The sequence below is a fragment of the Lissotriton vulgaris genome, chromosome 2_1 (assembly GCF_964263255.1).
Source record: "Lissotriton vulgaris chromosome 2_1, aLisVul1.2, whole genome shotgun sequence".
NCBI classification, from domain to species: domain Eukaryota; kingdom Metazoa; phylum Chordata; class Amphibia; order Caudata; family Salamandridae; genus Lissotriton; species Lissotriton vulgaris.
Genome location: NC_141687.1, coordinates 1,310,860,738 through 1,310,876,084, shown reverse-complemented (window position 1 = coordinate 1,310,876,084; position 15,347 = coordinate 1,310,860,738). Strand labels below are relative to the sequence as shown.

Genomic DNA, 15,347 nt, shown 5'->3' with positions numbered 1-15,347 from the left:
ATTTGATGTTATTTAGCAGTGGCGGCTCCTCTGCTGCTTTTTGCAGTCTAAAAAAGGAAAAATAAAATGATAAAAACTTGAGGTTATTATCATTTTATTGTTTTTCGTTGCGGCGTCTTTGTCTCAGAGCAGGGGGAGGAGTGGTTTGCACTCCTTATGTGAGCATGAGTGATTGGTCCGAGACAGTGATGCGCACATAGCATGTTCTCCATGCAGTCTGCATTACAGCCTGCCCCTCCAGCCCCTGGCTGAGCCCTGTCACTGAGCTCAGACCAATCACAATGATGCATTGCAGCGTTGTGATGGGCTGCGGGGAGCGTGAGAGCCCTGGTGCTTCCTGTTTCCACCAAGAAGCCAGGTAGAGGACGCAGGAGAGGTGGTAGCGATCGGCCTGCCAGATGGGCGTTAAGTGTTTATTTAATTTTTTTAGCCCGATCCTATAACCCCCACACCTCACCCCTCACCTCACCCCACTGCTGCTTCCAGGTAGCAGCCGCCACTGTTATTTTGCATTCATGTTCTTAATTCTCCGAATTCACAGCTAGGTTTTTTTTTACTCTTTGGCCAGGGACCAGGACTGGGCCCAGGCAAACCATATTTCATTTGTGGAACCATTCTGTCCTCCTTAGGTTGATTTTCTTTATGCAAAAAAGAATGTTCGTCAAACAAACATTAACTTGGAGAACCGTGTTCTAATCCTGTATTTCCCAACTCCTTATTAAATAGTGGCATCCTGATAGGTCGTTTAATCTAGCAGTGCCCTGGTTGCAATAGCTGCCAAGTGTAGCAGACAAGAAAGACAGACTTACTGTCAGTCCTTTAGGATCTATATCGGTAAGCGGCCATTAAAGGTAGTGGAAACCTCTTTACAATTTGTGTTTAGTGCTCCATCTTCTCACAGGCTCCACAAAAGATCTAGGACTGGAAAAGCAAGATAGCCCCTCACCTACCTGAGCACCTTTGACGTCCACCAGTGGGCAATGAGGGGAATCTTGCTTTCTTTTAGAAGACTTAAGTAGTAAACCAGGGCTGCGGTTCAACCATGTCTCACAGATTCCACAAACAAAAAAGTCAAAGAGCAAGAACATGGGGCTAGAGTCTAGAACGTGCAGGACCCAAAGCCGTGGAACACCTTCATCTCGCACTTTAAGGTGACATCTGAACTACCTCGTCTTCATGAAGCGATTGAAACGAACATTTTTAGGACTTCAGAGATGTATGATATTACGTATACAATTTGTGTCTATACACAAAGCTCACATTTAATTTTCCCCATTAGCCCACTACTACATCCATCCACCACTCCTGAGAATTCCTTCGTCATTTGAGAAGTTCACTGTGAAGTGCCATAGGAATTCACCTAAGCTACCTACACTACGGCCTTTCAATTTGTTCCTGAAGTGCCATAATATCCGCTTGATTCATGTCCAAGTAATCACTGGGATAATATTTGTCTTACTCTGTAACGTTGCACAAAAGCGCTCTAAAGTGTTCCATGTTCCACTATAGAAAACCCTAAAATAAAGAAATAAGCACAATATTGCACACCAGAACCTACAAGAGATGATTCAGCACTCCTTGAGTTACATCCAAAAAACAGTTATAGCTTTTTAAAAGTACTTACATACATCAAAGCGGTGTGCAGTACTCTCTGTTAAATCCACTTAGGCATGACAACTTTATTTGAGCAAATCAAATCCTTGCAGATTTACCAAAAACCAGCATACCTGTGTCAATACACAGAATACCATTGACTAACTTAGAGCGTCGTCGTGAGGACAATTTGGGACCAGACAATTGCGCATTTTGAATAAAAAAAAAGAGGCTTTTTTTAAAAATGGGCTGAGAAAAAAGCGAGCGAGGCAAATCATTTTGGCTGGCAATTACGCGCACATTTTCGAAGAAATACAAATACAGAGCCATCTTTTAAAAGTTGTTAACGCATCTACGGTAGACAGGAACTTTTTAATATGAGTATTGTGTTTTTTATTTTTTAGGACACGACATCCACACTAGTGTTGAGTGCAATAAATCTGTCACCTCACTAATTGATTGAATGTTCAGGATATATTTCTTTAACCCCTCTCCCTTTCTTAATAGGTACTAATAAGGTGCAGTTTGTTTGTTCCCAATGATAGCAATGTGATGTATGGCTCCAGTGGTGAATCTCATAATTTCTGCTGTTTCTCTAGCTCTTGTAGAAGATCTCCTGAGATCTGGGAAGTCGCCAACTCGCATCATCAGTGGTGGCTGGTCTTCATGGGGTGCCTGGTCGTCCTGCTCCAAAGACTGTGAGATGGGATTTAAGAGCCGGAAGAGAACATGCACAAGCCCAGAACCGAAAAATGGCGGCCTACCCTGTGTAGGGTCAGCAGCGGAATACCAAGATTGCAATTTACAGCCCTGTCCAGGTGAGTGGACTCTACTGTTCTCACAAATTTTGATTAAATCTTGCATTAATCCCTTCCTATGTCTCTCGTCTCTCCTTCCTTCGTTTACAATGCCCCTTTATACAGCGTTTGGGCGAGGGTTGTGTAATTTCAACCAGTTTGCTAGGGATTGAAAATTATTCACACCAGGCCATAGAAGATATGGGGATGAGATTATGGTTCCAAGGGGTCTCCTGTATCATAGACACATCTTCATGGTTCGTGGTTGATAGTACAAGAAACCAAGGAGGCCACTATGCAGGATGTGATGCGAGTAAGTCATTATGCTAGATATTGTATTACATTATATTGAATTATTATATATCTGTCGCTTTTCAAAGCCTTGCTTAATAACCCTGGGGGAAGGTATGTATCTGGCCAACACATTCTGAATAGATGAAAGTGCAGATGCAACCAAAGAGATATAGGAATGTAGTACTTAGATCCTCCATATGGAAAGATATGGAATGATATGGAGCCTTTGGCAAGTGTATTGTGGCCATTTGTTCACAGAATGTTTGTTTTCCTATGATTACCTACGCTTTAAAAAACCCTAACTTTATTAGCACTGCAGCAACTTGAGCCTTAAAGGGCTCCCGCATCTGAATCTGCTTACCTGCCTGGACTCTGAACCTCGGTCCCTTGTTGCTGCTTGTGTGCCCTCTTCCAGCGCTGCATCTTGCGGAACCCGCTTCGCGGGTCCCGCTTCGCTGTGTGCGCTACCTGTGGACTCTGCACCAAAGGAAGTGTTGGGACCTTAGAGACTGGTGCTGTGGGGTGCGTAGTGTTGAAGCAGGGCTGCGAGTGGTAGGACCAGGGACTTCATCTCCCAGGAGTCCTTGTGAGCATAACCCGAGACACCTGGGCCGCTCTCCCTGCTTGCCCCGCCCCCTCCAACAACGATAAAAATCTTTGCCTCCTAAACCTGTATGGGACTCTGAATCTGCTTACCTGCCGGGACTCTGAACCTCGGTCCCTTGTTGCTGCTAGTGTGCCCTCTTCCAGCGCTGCATCTCGCGGAACCCGCTTTGCGGGTCCCGCTTCGCTGTGTGCGCTACCCGTGGACTCTGTACCAAAGGAAGTGTTGGGACCTTAGAGACTGCTGCTGTGGGGTGCGTAGTGTTGCAGCAGGGCTTCGAGCGGTAGGACCAGGGACTTCATCTCCCAGGAGTCCTTGTGAGCATAACCCGAGACACCTGGGCCGCTCTCCCTGCTTGCCCCGCCCCCACCAACCAACTCTCTTATATTATAAGGACATTCTCCCCGCTGCCCGGGAGCGCGCGGGAGCGTCCCGGGAGAAGCCCGGGACAAGGGCGGGGCCATCTGTGGCCGTCAGAGGCCGGAAGAGACTGGACTGGGCCAAAGATCTTGGTCGATCACCCAAGACTGTGGATAACAGAATTGATTTGTAAGCATACTCTGGCTGCCTTTGTTCTTATGTTAGTTGTTGGGGCCCATTTAGCTGATCACCTGCCACTCATCAGTACAATCTACGTGAGTCTAGTGTTCGCGGTTCACTCTGTTTCCTCTCTCTGTTCTCGGTGAGGAAGATGGATTGCCGCGAAACTAGAAGTATGGCGGCGGCGGGTGGTAAAAAGATGACCGGCACATTAGATAATTTTATTGTGCGTACTAATTCCTTGATCGATCAAGGTATCGTACTCATGGAAAGAAGGGTTTCCCAGGAACTCGCATTATCTAAAAGATAGTCTTTGGGTCACATTGGTTCTGTACATACCCCTGATACCTCGTTATGCATACTTAACCCTGTGCAGACTCGTGTTGATGTTCATAATCTCAACTGCATTCAGCCTGGTTTACGAGACTCATTACTCCTTAATCCCCAGGCCCAGGCTTACAACCTCACAGGGACTAGTTTGGAGTCTAACTTGGTAGATCTTCAGGTAGACTCTCAGGAGGGACCCCAAATGGCCAGAAGAGGGGGAAGCGGGAGGGGGCCATTCCAAAACGTAAGCATCCCAATACTAACATCCCTGGAGCTAAGAAAGTCAGTGCAATAACAGCCGGGAACATCAGTATTGACTCTAATGAGAGGGGTAGAATAGAAGAGTTGAGGGAATCAAGTAGGGAATCTGTTGGGCGGAAAACTGGGGCGGAAGTAGCTCAATCTGAGACCGCAAGATTACCCTTGAACATCCTTGACGATACCATGCTGGATAACCCCCTGGCCGATATCTTTGAAGACCGCACCATAGCCGACAGGTCGGGAGTCGACAGATTAGGATCTACTGAAGGAGAGGACTAGCACATAGGCTGTACTATAACAAAAATTATTAAAACACTACTCGCTCCCTTAGAAGCTAGGCTTCATGGTATTGAAAAATTGCTTCATGATATACACAAGGATATAAGGTCTCAGGATAGCCTTCATGCCAATAGGGTAACTCATGCAACTGCTCTAGCTAGCAAACCCCGGCCAGTGAGTAAAAGCTCAGTAGTGGTTAAAAATAAGACACCCAAGAATCCGCTGCCGAATCTCCCTAACCCTGTGAGTAACAAAGAGAGTACCCAAACCCCCATATTAAATAAGCCCACCGACCAAGGTAATCCAAAGGGACCTGTTACCTTCACCCCAAAGCCCGACTCAGCCCCCCTCGAAAAAACCATGACACAGCGAAACATTCATCTACCGCCGGATGCCTGTCCCTATGTGATCATCTTGACAGGGGTCACGGAATTAGCCCCTTCAAATTCAGAAACTTTCCAGGCGCTTAAAAATAAGGTATGCCACTGGCTAGCTAATAACTATCCCCTACCTTCATATTTTTGTGGCAATATCTTAATGGTTGAGAGAACGCCTTGGGTGGGACATAATAGGAAAAGAATGCAGGGGGACTGCATAGTAGTGACTTTTGAAGATTCCCGAATTGTGGAATATATTTGCCGGGGGAAACCTTGAAATAATGGTACCTTAGTCACGGCCAGGCCTTTGTCCTATTTGTATATGCCTATTGAGCAACGGGACAATAGATGGAGGTGGCTAAAGGACCCCAATCATCACAGGGGAGGGAGGAGGCATGAGGTGCCTAGGGACATGAGCCCCTATAGTTGGGGTGGGGGCGGGGAGGAGGGGTGGAACCTAGTTCAGAGAAGAGGAGGGAGGTATATCAATGGCAATGGACACTGTGCAGATAGTTTTAGGGGTAACGGTATGATCATTGGTCACTCAAATAATTATACCCAAGCTCCCCATGTATTAGATAATCTCTGCATTATCCCAATGGCAGACCAGTATAACTGCCTGTCCGACTTAGGTTGGGTGGATTGACAACTGGAGAGCATAGTGTCAGGAAATGCTAAAGGAAACAGGATCATACCAGTTTCACCTGCAAAAGTGGCCCCGGAGATTAGGGTCCCTAATGTGGATACCAGGGTATCAGCTCCAGTTGCTCAGGAGCTTGGTGAGGGCAGGGATTTAGTAATTAGTATTAATAGTCAATTGGTTGGCAAGGATGCCACCAGAGGCAACAGAGACATAAAGGTGGTAACTTGGAACATTGCTGGGCTAAGGAACAAAGTTGATGATCCTATTTGGAGGGAATTTATAGGTACTGCAGACATTATTGGCCTACAGGAGACTTGGGACACAAAGAATATACTTACTTTGGATGGCTATATCACCTACTCTCTCCCAGCAGTTACTACTACCAGAGGAAGAGCTAAGGGGGGGTTGGTTACCCTGGTGGCAGCTAATATTCTTGGAACACATACAGTGATTGCCACAGGTTCTCCTTACTGTTTGGCAGTCCAAATTGCCTGCAAAGGGGCACATAATTGTAAATTTGTATAACTCTTTTGATAGAGCCACCTCAACTAGCAACCTGACAGCGTTAAATTCCTTCTTTGCAGAATATCAGGAGTTGACTGAGTCTCAATGCTTTATAATATTACTGGGGGACTTTAATATTCATGGTTGCCCAGATAAATGTTTGTCCACTGATCTATTTGCCCCCATTGAACAAGGTGATACTCATTTTGAGCATACGGATCAGGGAATTCTATTAGAAAACATCCTGGCTGAAAATGGTTTAATGTTACCCACGGGGGATGAGGTGGATATACCCACTTTTAAGGGAAATGGTAGCGGGTCACCTATAGAATTTATTTTTATAAGCTTAACCCTGGGAAATAACATAGCAGGCTATTCTCCTGTCTGGTCTCATTTTAGCGATCATAACCCTGTCTTTCTACGTGTTAGAGGTGTCCTTAGCACGTCTGAGAGCTCGTTGAACAGGGTTGATAAACAAGATATTCGGGCAATAGACCAGGCACGTAGGATCAAATGGTGTAAAATTGTCCCTGAAGACTTCCTAAGTAACCTCTCTGACATTAGAGGGGAGGAGTTGCGTATATGTATGGACGAGGAAGCTGGGAAGAAAGAGGTAGTGGAGGCATATCAAAAGGTCTGTCACCAGGTTATGTCTGATTTGATGCGTTCTGTTAAAGCTAAAGATTCGGGGACAGTCGGCTGGTTTGACCATAACTGTTCAGTAGCCAATCGTAAATTGAAGGAGGCTCTGACATGCAAGCCAGTCGACAGACAACGTTTGGCCCTCTTAAGGAAAGCATATAAAGCAGCAGTAGAACAGAGGAGACGGGAGATCAGGGAAGATGCCTGGGCAGAATTGACCTCTATAGACGTAATAAAAAATAGTGCCAAATTCTGGGCTGTGGTCAATCAACCTTACTTTGTTGACTCAAGCAACAATGTCCTAGACTGTGGCATTCAGGAAGACAAGTGGCTCACCCATTTTAAGTCAGTTTACGAACAGGTGACTACAGGGGTTGATGTTTCAACCTCGTCGAATAGTCATCCTTGTACTTTAGTGGTGAATGAGGGTGAGGTGGCTGAAGCCATCAGTAAAATGACAAGCATTAAGGCCCCTGGCCCTGATGGCGTACCAGCCGATCTTTTTAAATCCAATATAGCAATATGGTCTAAAGTCTTATCTAGTGTATTTAAAATAGAATTTGTAAATTTGGTATCCCAACGACCTGGTCGCAATCGGTCATTGTACCTATTTTTAAAAAATCTAACAGAGGTGACCCGGGTAATTACCGCCCAATTTCCCTCACAGATTCTGCAGTGAAGGTCCTAGGCAGAGTGGTTCTGTGTAAATTAACTGATTAGCTTGAGGAAACGAACTCTCTGTCAGCATTACAGTATGGGTTCAGAAAGGGGCGCAGTACGATAGATCAAAGCCTCAACCTCCAATTGCTGATTGGGAAGTATACCATAGCGAAGCAAGGCTGCTTGTATATAGCATGTATGGACCTGTCCTCGGCCTTTGACCGAGTGAACAGGTCCAAGCTATGGTGTTTGCTCCTAAAGATGGGTATCGATGAAAATATAGTATATTTTTTAGCCGATCTCCACACGGACCTCACAGCCACAGTGAGATACGATCGTGAGGGGAATTGTACGGGTAAGATAGGTATAACCAACAGGGTCAGGCAAGGCTGTATTTTAGCCCCCCTATTATTTACCTTATACATCAACGAGTTGGCCAGTGTGCTAGGAGCAGCTTGCAAGGATATCCCGAGGGCAGGCAAGTTCCCCATTCCCGCATTATTATATGAGGATGATGCCGCCCTTTTAGCGCGCACGTCAGTAGGGCTACAAAGTCTTTTAAATTCATTTTATGAGTTTATGTCCTCTTTGGATCTTAGCGTTAATTATACCAAATCTCATGTCATGGCCGTGGGTACAAAGGGCAGGCATAGGAAGCTGATGACACTCCACTGTAATGGGAATAAGTTATCGAGGGTAACTAGATTCCCATATCTGGGGGTGGTTTTTGATGAAAGTTCCACCTGGCTTCCCCAATTGTCTGAGAAAAGAAATGCTTTTGTCCGGTCTATTTTTGCAGTTTGGGGTTTTTCCCGTAAATTGGGGGTAAAACCGTTACAGGCAGTGTTAAAGGTTCATGCCACCAAATGTGTTTCCATAGCCATGTATGGTGCAGATCTATGGGGTTTTAAGAACGTTAAGTTGTTGCAGGTGGCAGAGGACAAGTTTTTGAAGTCCATTCTATCAGTACCACAATCGACCTCAGGTTTCATAGTGAATCAAGAATGTGGGGTGGAATATCTAGAAGACCGGATTGCCATTGCGCCCTTATTAAAGTGGATTGCGGTTTGGATGAATCCGGAATTGGAGGTGAACTATGAGATCCTGAGGGACTGTCTTACTTTAGAACATTGGGAATTCATTCCATGGCTAAAATATGTTTAAAAACTTGCAGCCTCACTAGGTCGCCCAGAATTATTTGATGAGCCGTCCAAACTGGTTAAGGGAGACACGAAATGGGTCAAGACCGCATTCAGGCTGCATAAAGGGATGGATAGAGAAGGCTATCAGTTGACTAAGTGAACCTTGAGAGCTCATCAGTTAGTTTTAACAACAGACCATAACCTAGAACCATATCTGAACGTTGTTAATAATGCAAATCACAGATATCTACTAACCAAGTTTAGGCTGAATAAATGTCATCTCCTTCTTTCTGGGCGCCCATGTTGGACCAAGGCATCAGAATTAGAATTGTGTACTTGTGATGGATTTTCGATAAAGGACACTGCTCACCTCATGTTCTTTTGTGGTTATTTTACGGACATTCGGAAAAAATTCATTGTACCCCTACTAAAGGATAAAGTGTTTAGACAATTGAAACCGTCCCTATTGTATCTTCAGCTACTGTCCAATACGTGGGAAATCATTAATGTTGCTACATTTATAACCATAGCCATGAGACTAAGGCAAAAACGAGTTAGTTTTAGATAAAAGTCTTGCATGGTCTGTTTTTAGAGTTTATAAATAATGAATTTTAAGCAAATTGGATTATCTGTGTATGCTTTTTAAATTTGCACATGAATTTGGTATATATTCTGTATAGTTTTTATCTTTTTTATATATTTTTTTGCTGTCTGTTAACCATATTGTAATTTATTACCGCTGCCCTTCTTTTCTTTGGGACTTTGTATACTTTTGTGGTTTTTGTTATGAACCGAATAAAGTATTTCTGACTGACTGGCTCCCGCATCTCACCCTCTCAATGTGAGCTGATAAATGGTTTGTACAGGCTCGTGTTTGAAGGGAGTCATTTACTACACTAGTAATTTTGTACTCTTGTCGTTCATTCTGAGGCTCATTTAACTGATGTGGTCACAGTCCATTAACATGAATTCAGTTGCACAAAGAGCTACAATTGTGTTTTGCTGGCAAGGATTATACTATAACCCTAAGTGGAGCACACTTGAGAATGATGGCCAATGTGGCAAAAATCAAGATAGAGGGAGTTCACCGGCAAACGACTATGTTTGCCTTGGGCCCTATGAGTTCATTTGGAATCTAGTATATCCTCTTTGTTTTTGTGCGGGTGCTACAAATCAATGTGCATGTTTCCACCCTGAATGATCGAAAGTTTATTTGTAGAGTGTGTGTATACATAAAGGCATCACAGTACTAAGACTTAAGAGCAAATGCAAGCCAGAGATATTTGCAGAATACTGGGGTGTCAAGAGCACTCCATTGCCATCAACAGGAGGTTTATCTCTTTGAGTACTGTAGTGAAGCATGAAGGGAATGGAAGCAGCCTTACAAAATATCACTCTTTCTCAGATGGCCCTGTTGTTTTGCCTTGTGCTAGCCTGCTCCCTACTTGCATGTTGCCTTGTCAATGACCTGTTGCTGGATAAGCCCTGATCCACCACTAGCCTCTTTTTTCCCCTTTCGTCTACTGTTTGACGTCTACCTGAAACCGTGGCCCTTCATCCTGCTCCTGGATTCTGCTTGTAGGAGCTCCCACTGAGCCAGGAATCCCTTGTTTACTCTAGAGTGTCATCTGTTGGACTTTGGAAACTGATCTCCGGCTCTGCTGTCTATTGATACCTGTGATCCTGTCATTAATGTCATGATCCTGCCTTTAATTTCAATGAATCAAAACATAACCTATGCCCCAGAGCATGTTCATCCCCACTGCAGATACTTACATAGTCTACTATTCTAGTGGTTCTGCTACCCCATCACCCATGTGTGTAACCCTGAAACTATATTACTAATGTGTTCTCCTGCCAGTGGACCCACACAACTACTGACCTTCTCTCTTTAAACCGGGCTACACCTGATCACCCACCTACACTACTTACAGCCATCCCAAATACTCCACTAGAATCAGCTTCTGGAGAACTAGTATCTTCCTCTGACACACCAGACACTTTGTGCTATGTTAACAGTTCCCCAGATTTACACACCGGCCTATCAGGGGGATGCAAATGTCCAGTTGCTGCTGGTTTGTATGGATCTAAATCTTGGGATTACAAATTAATTCCCAAAATGGGGAATTAAACCCAATTTTCCCTCTTCCGGGAGAAGTATTAGGCCAAATCCACACCCGTTTTCTACCTTCTTGTAAAACATTTTGAACCTAGGAAAACATTGATTCTACCAAAAAGATTTCGGAATTAAACTGAACATTATTTCCTATGGGATTCTACGTCCCTACCTCCATTATTATCTATTGGTGAATGTTGCAGTACCAGTGGTTGGCCATAAGTAGTGCTGGAACTAATACAAAAGTGCAGTTTGTGAACATCAAAAAGTAGTAAACTTCGTCAAAAGTTTAAATTTACTCAAAAGTGCAGTTTGTAAATCAGCCCTTATTTTTGTTGTGCAATTTAATTCCTTTTTCACAACTCAGACTTCAAATTTCTAAACCACATAGCAAATGTTTTGTCCATCTGTATTTTGCTTCTCAGCCATTTCCTTCCAACTCGGAGTACACTGTGAAGCTAGCATGTTAGGAGAATGTATCGTTTTTTTTATGTTTGTAACAGTCTGATAGCTTTAGAAAATAGCAAAGGGCAAATATTATCTGTACACTAAAATAAATCTTCTGTAGTGGCCATGAAAAGGCACATTATAACAAACAGAAAAGTGGAAGACTGTTCTACGTACACCACATTTCTGTATAATGATGAGGATAGGCAGTCCGTGTTTAAATTTAATCAGGGACCTGGGACCACATTCTTACCTTGTACTTTAACAACAGCTTCCTTGGGATCTGTCATTTCTTTAAAGCGAGTCCGGCCTGCTTTAAGAGCTCATTAGATAGTGATTCTGTCTTCTGAAAAAGTCTTTCTGACTCCATGCTGGGACTGACGGAGAGCCAAGAAGTGCACCACCTGGGCACATTAGCACAAGGTGTTCCCATGAGCCTTCCGCTCAAGCATTGACCACGCTTTCACCTCGATTATCTTCTGAGATGCTGCTCAGCCAGAATGGAATGGGTAAAAAAAGCCTGTTCACTCATCGTGAAAAGTGGGACTGTTTCAGCAACATCACCAGGCGCAGGGGTGATATAGTTGAATTGTGAGCCTCAAGACACCTCCGAGGAACTTAGGCGAGTGTAAGGGAAGGATCACCGCTTGAGAAGACAGTAAATTGGAAAACTGTCCTATTTAACTAGGCCGTGGTCTCCAAAATGTAAGCATAGGAGGAACCTTCTTGCTCAGTAGCATATACTTTTTATTATTCGTGCACAAAAATATCCCATATTTTGCATTCTGGTTTCCTAGAAAATTATTCAAAATCTTGCTTTAGAATGGTCTACAAAGGAAATAATGTATTTATTCAATGCAAATAAAATAGAGATGCATCTGCCACTATTCACTTAAAGTCCCTTAGCCACAGCGCACATTACAAACAAAGGAAAAACCTGTTGCCAGTCTAAGATCTGGGCTGGCGAGATGAAATAGTACCAGTAATGAGGTGGCAGAATGGCAGACGATGGTGTACAACATGAACCGAGCAGAAGGCTAATTTTCTGTTTTATGCATGAGTAGTAGCTCTGGGAGCTTGAGACGTTTGTCTCCACACAGTTAAGGAAAAGTGAGGACCTTTAGGATTGGAGTAAGAGACCGCTCTAGTGTCAGTATGATTGGCAAACACTGTGTGGCCTTAGTCTACCACACCAGCGAGCAATTGCTCAACAGCTGGAAAGACGGATGCAGAGAGCTCATTGTGCTGTTTTGTGAAAAGGGGCAGTCGTAAGGAAAAGAGCTGTGAAATATTAACTCTGTGTTAGAACTGATGAAAAACACGAGAACACACTTTCGTCGTTTAATTCTTAAAAATGCATTCCCTCATGTTTTTAAATGATGCCCGATAAAACATTAAATTGGTAATTAAAACAATAGGAAAAGACTTCAAACACAAGCTGAAACATCGCAGACGTTGTCACCAGCCTACTTACGAATTTACCCAGTTAGGTTTTTTTCTGGTGATCTCTCTAGCTAATGAGTAATAGGACATAAGTTCTAGAGCTTTGATAAGCATTCTGTCTGTACACATGAGTGCAATGGATTCTGGGAAAAGAAGATAGCCTGTACAAAATTCAGGTCTGCCTTTTTAAATTACTTCAAACCTGTGATGTTCCATATTAAATAAACATTTCAGGAAAAAACAGCATTATTCATAATTAAGAAGAGGTTGGCGTGTTATACCGTATATGGTGCATATACCTTAACAATTACAGAGCCACAGTTCTAGATCACATTTTTTTTCTGATCCAAAATTTCGGATTTAGCCTAATTTCCGATCTACTGAATTAGGATGCCGTAATGTTGAATAAGTGAATACGTAAGGTATTCAGTTAGAGTGTGTGTGTGTGTGTGTGTGTGTGTGTGTATATATATATATATATATTTGTCAAGTTTCGTGCAAATCCATTCAGCCGTTCGAGCTAAAAGTGAGGCCAACCGCCCTATGGAAATTAACATGGGAAAAACGCGTTTTGGGACCCCCCTTTTTTCTCGGCCCCCCCTTGATGAAACCCGCCAGTGAACATGTCAACAACATGTCAGTGAAGCTTGATCACATGACATGTTGCGCGTGATCAGGACGGCTATTTAAAGTGCTAGTACAGAGAAAAAAACAATTGCATTCAGTGCAAAAGAAGGCATAGACATAAAAGACATACTGCAAGTATAAATGATTCACATTAACAGTACAGTGATATTGGATTCTTAAAATCTCTGGGGCATTTAAACACCTCCGAAAATGAAATCAATAAATACAGCCCTATGTATAATAGTGTATAAGTTCCTGCATAATGCATGTTAATCACTGTTGTCTTTATAGCCGATGATTGCTAAGGTAGATGCCTTTTAATCTAATGAAGCCCACAGTGGGCCAAGTAAAGTGCACTTTCATTTAATTTCCTTCTCAACATTTTAAATCCAGCCATCCTTATTGATCATATGTGCAAATTCCCCTAATGTGCAAAAAAAACCCCAGTGAGTGCAATTTATTAATCTAAAACTAGAATCTACTCTTACACATTAAAACTTGTTATAACCAAGAATAAAGAGGCAGCCTTATAATATTTATAGGAAACAGGAAAATTCCCCAGGTGGTAAGACCTCTTCCACAGCCAGTTCAGTTAGGTCCCTACATCTTACAGTTAAAAGTATTCTTCAACCAGACAGATATTGGAAAAAGTACAAGATCTAAAGACTGGTATACAGATCCTCACTGGCATTAAGCCCATTAGGATTTTTGCTGTCTAGCTCCAGTATAACCGTATCAATTACAAAATACTGGAGATGAACTGGGTTTCCTGCATGCTTAGTTTCAAAATGTCTGGCAACGGGATATGCCTGATCCCGGCCTGTGATTGCCCTAATGTGCTGGAGTATCCGTTTGTGGGCGGGTAGCTTGGTACTCCCAACATACCTCAACCCACAAGGACACCCCAGCACATAGACTGCAAAATCAGTTTTGCAAGTCAATCTTTTAGCAATCTCAATGGGTTCCTGTTTGAAAGGGCTTCTGTAATGAGTCTTATTACTCGCAAAGCGGCACGCCTTACATTGGGAACACTTTTTGAAACCCTTACTCAAAGACATCCACGTACCAGAGGTTGGTGATTCTAGGCTATTGCTCACTAGAGCTTTGGCCCTAGAGGGAGACCTTCTAAAAGTGGGTGCCGGTTTGTTCGCTACACTCTGACCAATTATAGGATCTCTCTTGATCAAATTCCAATTTTTATAGAAGATCTTTATTAGTTCTGAGTGTTGTCTATTGTAAGTAAGGATGACACGTGACTGTATACTGGGTTCTTTGCTAATATCGGGTCTAGATTTAACTTTTGGAACTAATGTTTCCTGCTTGGTCATGTTTTGAGTACGCTTGAGAGCACTGTTAAGAATTTGATGAGAGTAACCCCTATCTCGGAAATGCAACCTATATATATATATCATATATATATATATAGATATATAGAGATATATATATATATATATATATATATATATATATATATATATAGAGAGAGAGAGAGAGAGAGAGAGAGAGAGAGAGAGAGAGAGAGAGAGAGAGAGAGAGAGAGAGAGAGAGAGAGAGAGAGAGAGAGAGAGAGAGAGAGAGAGAGAGAGAGAGAGAGAGAGAGAGAGAGAGAGAGAGAGAGAGAGAGAGAGAGAGAGAGAGAGAGAGAGAGAGAGAGAGAGAGATATTGATTCACTTTGTTGAATTAACAGAATATGGGCGCTCTGGATGATTGCAAATGCTCATTGACCATTTTATGTAGGTGAGAAAAATTACCCTACATGTTTCAGCCCTATCGGCGTGCTCATGGGTAGTGGTTGAACAGTGCATTACACGTTAAATAAGTATGCAGTAATAGACAGTGTTGACAGTCAGTATTAGTACCAAACAATGGTAAACCGGCTCCATTTTGGAATGCCTATGGCAATACATCCAAAGTGCAGCAAAAATGATTTCACCATGATAGGAACCTAATTGAACATAGCATGTATCCCCAAAATGATAACTGAGGTTTGTCAGAAAAACAAATAAACAAAAAAACTTTACAAATAAATACACAAAATGTAAACAAATAT

The 15,347-nt window shown here is 42.9% G+C and overlaps 1 protein-coding gene across 1 annotated transcript in view; it reads left to right on the top strand.

Annotated features, from left to right (window-relative positions):
* Positions 1-15,347, top strand: part of SEMA5B (semaphorin 5B) — an 848,743-nt gene that overhangs the window by 753,377 nt on the left and 80,019 nt on the right. The window contains exon 18 of the mRNA XM_086957072.1: positions 2,193-2,411. Within this exon, the coding sequence (XP_086813198.1) occupies positions 2,193-2,411 (219 nt within the window). The remainder of the gene's footprint in view (positions 1-2,192; positions 2,412-15,347) is intronic.